This window comes from Teleopsis dalmanni, unplaced genomic scaffold (assembly GCF_002237135.1).
Source record: "Teleopsis dalmanni isolate 2A unplaced genomic scaffold, ASM223713v2 unscaffolded_contig_0778, whole genome shotgun sequence".
In the NCBI taxonomy this organism is placed as follows: domain Eukaryota; kingdom Metazoa; phylum Arthropoda; class Insecta; order Diptera; family Diopsidae; genus Teleopsis; species Teleopsis dalmanni.
In genome coordinates, this window is record NW_024032160.1 from 1,136 (window position 1) to 9,144 (window position 8,009).

General features: G+C 35.7%; 1 protein-coding gene across 1 annotated transcript; it reads left to right on the plus strand.

The window, feature by feature from the left end:
* The first annotated feature begins 276 nt into the window (after nucleotides 1-276).
* Nucleotides 277-1,730, plus strand: LOC119663693 (transcription factor kayak-like). Its single transcript, XM_038073300.1, has 2 exons — nucleotides 277-970; nucleotides 1,345-1,730. Exons 1-2 carry the CDS (start codon nucleotides 277-279, stop codon nucleotides 1,728-1,730), a joined length of 1,080 nt encoding a protein of 359 aa, XP_037929228.1.
* Nucleotides 1,731-8,009: the final 6,279 nt, after the last annotated feature.

The following is an 8,009-nucleotide window of genomic DNA, read 5'->3' on the forward strand; positions in this document are numbered from 1 at the left end:
TATCAATATGAAATAGTGTTATAAGTTGCGTGTAGATATCCACGGAGAAACTAGTTTAGTTGCTCAGGTATATGTAGTAACAGATATCACACAGCTACCAAATGTTCTGGCGTTGAGTAATTTAACATAAATTGTTTAAACAATTCTTTCATTCATTTTATATTATATATATTAAAAGTGTTATAACACAAGATCAGTCATCCTCAAACTGTTCATAATAGTAAACTTTATTTTCAAATTTCATATACTATTTTGGTAATCGCTTAATTTATCGTAATGCCGGTCAATCGAACTCCGCCAAAAGGTGGAGGCAAGTCAAATCACGAGCAACAATCACAACAAGAACAACAACAACAGCATAAAACACACCAACAAGCTGTCCTATGCTCAAAAGCATCCAATAATAATAATCAAACAACACTTCTACAATCAAATCAACAGCTACAACTGCAAGAAAAATCACTGCAAACCCAACAAAAACAACCACAACAGAACCAGCAAGTAGAGAAACAACAAATGCATCAGGAGTACCACATAAAACTCCAACAATCAAATCATCATCAACACAATTCACCATCAAAACTCATTCAGAATTTGGAAAAGTCTGATATTAACACCAGAACTGCAAACACAACTGAAGATGCAACCACAAACAAAAACAATGGCTTCAACACGCCAGTAGTGAATAAGAGAACTCGTAGCTCCCCTGGTAAGCAAATCAATGAAATAAGCACCGAAAAGCACAAACAAAACAAAAAACAGTACACATTAAACGAGTATTTCTTAGCTACAAATAGGTTTGCTGTCCTAACAATTGATAATGATAAAGAACCCACTAAAGATAGCAAAACAACACAAAATCAAACGGCTAAAAATAAAAAACCACCACCCATTTACGTGCAAAAAGTACAGCTGCTAGACAACCTAATTAAAACGTTAGATGCACTACAAATATCTAAATATGAAATTCGTGTATTACAAAACAATGAAATAAAAATCCAGCCATACGAATCAACAGATTACACTAGCATAGTAAAATTTCTTGAAAAAAAAAGCGTAGAATACTACACGTATAAGCCAAAAGAAGAAAGGGGGTTTAAGATCTTCTTACGCGGTATGCACCACTCCGCTAACAAAAATGGACATGAAGTGTGCAATATACAAAACGTATAACATTCGCGCACAAAATCTCCATTAAACCTATTTACAATCGAAATTAAACAAGATGTAAATAACAAGGAAATTTACAATATCAAAGACCTACTGCATTGCAAAATAAATTTTGAACCTAAATTCAAAATTCAAAATCAATTGAACATAAAACAATTGACTGTCCCATGAAAGGTAAGAACAACGTCGTTAAATGCGCACTCTGTAAAGAGAATCACACTGCAAACTACAAAGGTTGTACAGTTTATAAAACTCTTCAAATCAAACGATTCCCAGCTCTACGCGCAAAACAACAAAAAACCACATCTCAAAATAACGAAATATATCTGCCAACTAAAGCTGTTACGAACCTAATAACTACCACCCAACAAAACCAACCAGCTAAAACATACGCCGAAATAATAAAATCGCATCCAACTCAACCCATTCCAATAAACAATGAATCAAACAACTCCGAATTTGCCGAACTCCAGCAAATGATGAAACGACTTATGACGCAAGTTGCCAACGTTAAACATATTTTAACCATCCTAATCACCAAACTCGATGGACAGAAATAAATTAAAAATTTTAGCTTGGAATGCAAACGGTCTCAGCAAACAACTACTAGAACTAAGAACATACTTAAATATCAGAGACACACTTCACAGACAAAAGTTTCATCAAAATCCCTAACTATTCGATATATCATACAAATCATCCCGACAACAAAGCCTATGGTGGAACAGCAGTAATTATTAAGCAAAATATGCAATGCTCGATAGCCAGTATATACCAAACAGAACAAATACAAGCTACAAGTGTCCATATTCAAGATACAAAAGGCGAGTTAACAGTATCAGCTATTTACTGCCCTCCGAAACACAATAACTCGAAGGATGTATACCTGAGCTACCTTAACACTCTCGGCAATCGGTACATTGTTGGTGGAGACTTTAATGCAAAAAATACTTTGTGGGGCTCAAGAATTACAAACTGCAAAGGGAAAAATTTAGATAATGCTATCATTGACAAAAGAGCAGACATTCTAAGCACAGGTGAACCTACGTACTGGCCTAACGATATGAACAAAATACCAGACGTGATTGACTTTTTCGTGACCAAAAATATAAATAAACGATTTCTTGCAGTAAGTACACTTCCTGACTTATCATCTGATCACTAACCAATTATGCTATCATATCAAAGCGACAGAAAACTAAATATCACAAGGACAAAATTAATCTATAATAACAAAACATGTTGGGACACGTTTAGAGATATTCTTAATACCGACCTGACAATAAATATTTCCTTACAATCTGAAGACGAAATCGAAAGCGCGATTGTATACTTAAACGAAATGATCGCTGTTGCGGTGACAAATTCTACCCCAGTTCTTAAACAAAACGACACTCAAAATAAAATCTCGATGGCAGTTAAAAGCAAGATAATGGACAGAAGAAAACTGAGAAAACAATGGCAAATAGATCGGTCCCCTGAACTAAAAAAGGACTTAAACAAACTAAAAGCTAATAAAAATTTTAACATATCCACAGACAACTTGCAGAATTACCTAAACGCAATGCTTGAATGGTTCGGCAAATGGGGAGTTCAAATAAATACAAGCAAAACAGTTCATGTTATTTACACGAATAAAAAATATGACCTAAAACGTATAAAAATTAACAATAACAAAGTTTTCACACACACAAAGGCAAATTACCTTGGCATTACTATAGATAGCAGATTAACTTGGAAAGAACATAAAGCTAAATGCAATGAAATTAAGCGTCGCTTTGGACAATTGTACTGGCTACTCTGCTCGAAATCAAAACTAACACTGGAAACTCCTAGTAACTCCTAGTATACTCCTATAGAAACTCCTAGTATATAAAACAGTAATCGCTACAATATGGAAATATGGAGCCGAAATATGGGGCACAGCATGCAAATACAACATTCAAATACTGCAAAGACTACAATCAAAAATACTTAGGACTACTATCAACGCTGAATGGTACATCTCAAACTATGACATTCATCGCGATTTAAAGATACCCTTCGTTGCAGACGTTATCCGAAAAAGTAGTAAAAAGCACAAAGACAGATTACTTTTCCATCCTAACTCAACAATGAGGCAGCTACTTAATGACGAAGCCACACATAACAGAAGATTGAAGCGCTTATTTCCATCAGAACTAGCAATATTATAATAATCTAACAAATATATTCATAGTAAATTCATAGCAGTCTATTTCATTGACTCATTTATTATATCATCTATCCATTAATTTTAATTATTTTATAATATTTAATTTATTTAATTTAAAGAAAAGTTTTCTTTTTCTTTTATCCACTATTAATAGTTCACTCATGTAATTCTTAATCTTGTTTTTGAATTATTACTTGAAGTTCCATTATGTAAAAATGTATAGTAAATGCTAAATCTTGGCAGTTGGCAGTATAATAAAGGGAAGCAAAAAAAAAAAAATTTCCAGAAACCATCGTTAGGTTACGTCTGAAAGCTTCCTTAGCAAAACCTCAAATCGTTAGTCTGGTCGTCTTGTCAGTTACCGTCCATTTGTTTGTAGAAGCATCTGACAAAGCTTGCATCAGGAGAAGTTTACCTCATCGCGTCCTCTCTTAATCCATATTTCTACGTTAGGGATGAATAAGCAGATTCACCTTCCCTTGTTCGAACTCGACAATTTGCGTTGCCAGGTCTGAATTGTTTCCCTTCTGGCGTGCTCTCTGCTAGCTCTATCGTACCGTATTTCGCAACTCGATCGTGATCAGCTCGATTGGCGACATGCTGGCCAAGATACCAATGGCGTCTCCTGACAGTATTTTATAGGCGGTGCATTGACTGAATGCAGGCCACGTAAGTAGACATCTTCAAGACGAAGGAATACTCGAGCCGCACACAACATGATCGAGCTCGAAACTGTTGCTAGAACTCTGCACTTGCTGGTCCGAATTCCCGCGGTGTTTAACATAATTCTCGAGAGAGCCATGACTGTTCTGTTCGCTTTCGCTTTTGTGGCCAAAAGATGTTCTCTGAAACGAACTTTTGCGTCCCTAAGCACCTTTGGGTAGAGATCGGGGTCTTCTGCTCCGCGATCTCAAGACCGTTCATAGTCAGCTAACAAGCGACTCTGCCTACTGATTCAGAACACCTGACTGTTATTTCCACAATGTTCTAAGTGATCACCGCTACTGCCAGATCATCCGCACAGCCAATGTTAGTGTCCGCCGTTGTGTGTCTTTTTTCTACCTCGATTTGCTCTCTAACCTTTTGTGTGTTGTACTTACGGCATGATACAAATATCGTGACTTCTTTGAAGTTTATTGAAGTGAGTTTCTTGTATTCTATGTTTAGTTGTACAAAAGTGTTCTGTATTTACAAGGACGAACACAAGAACGGAAGGAAGTAAAAGGACTCAAGGAAAGAAACTTGATCCAATGCCTTTAGCAACAACTGTAACTTCGAGAGGTAAAAAATATAAAGAAAGCCCTAAACGTATGGGCTCTAAAGATACACCGGTACCTAAAGAGGCAAACCATCTCATTCGGTAAGGCTTGAAAAAATGAGAACAACATACAGCCGAAAAAAGGATTCGCAGTTAAAATAAGTCTAGCAAAAGGTGGTACTGGTAAAAAATGTAGAGCGGACAGTAAATCGTAACCGAAATTCATGTCTAGTAATGCAAAAATTACTGTATCATCTCTGAAAATTACTGTGAAGTGATACCACAGTCATTAAACTGGGAGGTACTCAGCTGATTACGTGCATCGGGTATAGTATACCCGGTGTTCACTTAATGACAGCTTACCTGTGAAGGGCAGCAGGCATCGAAAACGAAAAGTTGCTATAGCTGATGATAAGCAAAAAATCGAGGAAATCAGAATTTCACCTCATTATAGTCAGTGCATTGATGACCTCGACATGACGCTGCTAGACTTGGTACTCAGGAACAACCTGAGTGCAATACTGGTCCAAGAGTCTTGGCTTTTAAATAATCGGATTTGTGGTCGAGCCACTAAATACACACAGGTAATATGGAACGTTAGATGTGATAACCCAGAAAGTTGTATTATATTAAACAAAAATCTAAATTGCTTATGTCTTTCAGAATCCCTTTCCTGGAACATAGTAGCAGTCCAGATTCCCATCTACATTAACGGGAGCATCGTTATAGTAACCTGGTATCCACCGAACAACGAAACTCAGGTAGAGTTTCTGAGTGCACATGCAGATTGATGGACTAGTGTAAGAAAAAAACACTACCGCTTACACTCGGTTGCGATGCCAATGCACATAACGAGGTATGGGGGAGCACTAACACCAACAAACGGGGCGAGTATCTTTTAGAATTTATAGTTAGAAGTAAATTAGAAATTTTGAATATAGGAAACACACTAACCTTTCTAACTCGTCGATGTCAGACCACAGAATGTTGTCCTAGGACATCATACTGAGAAAAATACCAGGCTAACTTAGTGGTTAACCTAAGCCAGTAGAATATATATTCAGTATGTAGCGCAGCTGCAATCTATAATTATAAATCTCAGCAACGCCATTACTGATGTATACGAGAACAGCTATCCTATAAGCTCAATAAAATCAACTAAGGAGCAGTAAACTTACAGTATTGAGAATAGCGACTCGAAGGCTGTAACGACACGGATTTCCCGGTTCGTTAAAATTCTTTTGCTGGGGTAACCTCAGTCTCTTCCAGGAATCGCTACAATAAATTATATTTGCAAGGACTGGACTTCTCAAAATTAAAGTAATGCGTTTAATTTTTAAATGCAGATTTATTTAAAATATTATTAATTCATGAAAATAGTATTTAAAAAAAGGAATTTAGTTAAACGTAATTATATAAACTTGAGATTACTAATGTGTACAATTCCATGACATAGTATTTTAAAAAAAAAACAAAATAAATTCATTAAACGTGATTAAACTTGAAAAACTTGAGATTATTTCCTGGTATTCTGCTGTATCTGGAGGTTGTTCCTTTGGAGCTCGGTGATCTCTAATCTGGTTCCGTAGTTTGTATCTTCGTATGATCACTTGTTCAATGCGTACCTGTGTGGGACAAAGGGGTTAGTGGATATATAAATAATATATATTTATTTGTTTATTTTTTTACTGAATATACACATAATAGTGTCCAAGCGCCTTAACTTAAAACCGCCCATGCACTTGTGAACAATTACGTATATATTTTAGTAAATTATACACTAAGACTTAAAACCGCCTTCGTGTCAGGGCATAGTTTATATTTCTTTTAATTTATAATTTTAGGGCATACAATACCACTGAGTGATCATACAAGACTCACTAAATTCTTAGAAAATTGCGCCGTATTTTATACGCATTTCTCTTGAACTTTTTGTGTAAAGTACATAAAGCTTTGAGTTGATCTTAGTTGAACTTACTGCACTTTAACACTTCTGCACAAAAGCTTCCTTATGCATCTTTTTGCAGCGAATTGCATTCTGACATTTTTGACGTTTGTAAATGTTTGTTTACATTTTTATAAAAAGCGGCGGTGCTCGTGTTTTTTATTTTTATAGTTGAATTATTTCTAAATAAAATAATAAATAATTTATAAATAAATTATTATTTATTAATTTAAATAAATTTATGTGAAAAAATAATGAAGGTACGTTATATTGTTATTTTTATTCATATACCTTTTTGTATGTATTATTAAAATGTTTTCTCCTAATTACAGATTACTTCACGTATTTTGTTCAAAGTGGTGGTGTTACTAAATTTATGTAGGTTGGAAATTTTTACAAAATTTCCATCCTTACAAGGCTACCTAACCAATCCAAGGCAATGGGTGCTGGACCAAGTATAGAAGCAGTCTCACTCTCTATAATAAGGAAATATGGAGGGCAAAAAGTTAAAGCTCCTGGAAGATCTGTAATAGCATAGAATATACTACACAAAGAAAACATTATCCTCAATCTGTCTGAAAAAAGATAGCAAACTTTTTATAGGATATGAAGAAAGGATCCAACAATTTTTAGAGACTCATTTTCCACGATCCTCGAGCGTAGTGAACAAGAAATTGATAACATCAACCAGGAAGATTTTCGTAGACCGAGTAGAGAAGCCTAGGTTATTACCAAGGAAATATGTACAACCGCCAGGATTAAATGGACGGCGAAAACCTTTAAACCATCCTAATCATCTGGCACAGATGGTATACTTCCGGCACGAATTCAACACGTACTAAAATACCTGTTAACTAGGGCTAGCATTGCGTTTGGGTACATATCAAAAACAGGTAAGAAGGATCCACTTCATACAAAATGCCTCACACCTTTTGTGCTAAAAACACTAGAAAAAGTTGTAGATAACTTCGTTAGAACACCAGTCCTTGTAATTACTCCATCACATCCCTGCCAATATTCCTACAGAACGGGAAGATCTACTGAAACCGCGCTGTTTGAGTTGCCAAACATGCTAGGGGATAGTATAGAAAAGAAGAATATAGCAATATATGCCTTTCTAGATATGGAAGGCACCTTTAACAACACTTTTCATAAAGCTATAAACACAGGTATTAACTCTACTCTGGTACGGTGGATGAGCAACATGCTCCGGACCACGAAAGTAGAAATAAACACTAGTACGGGGCTCATAACGATGCATAACATACGAGGATGTCCATAGGGAGAGGTACTCTCAGCATTTATGTGAAGTATATTAGTAGATGAACTAACTCATAAGCTAGGAAATAATGGACTAGCAGTGTAAGGCTATGTAGATGAAGTAATCGTAACAGGTAGAGGAAAATTTAAACATACTCTATGCGACAGAGTCCAATACGGAC

Excerpts from the sequence above, each read along its gene's own strand:
- LOC119663693 (XM_038073300.1), top strand. The coding sequence starts at position 277 with ATGCCGGTCAATCGAACTCCGCCAAAAGGTGGAGGCAAGTCAAATCAC. Across the intron at positions 971-1,344 it reads AATATCTAAATATGAAATTC|GTAAGAACAACGTCGTTAAA; the intron begins GTGTATTACAAA and ends GTCCCATGAAAG.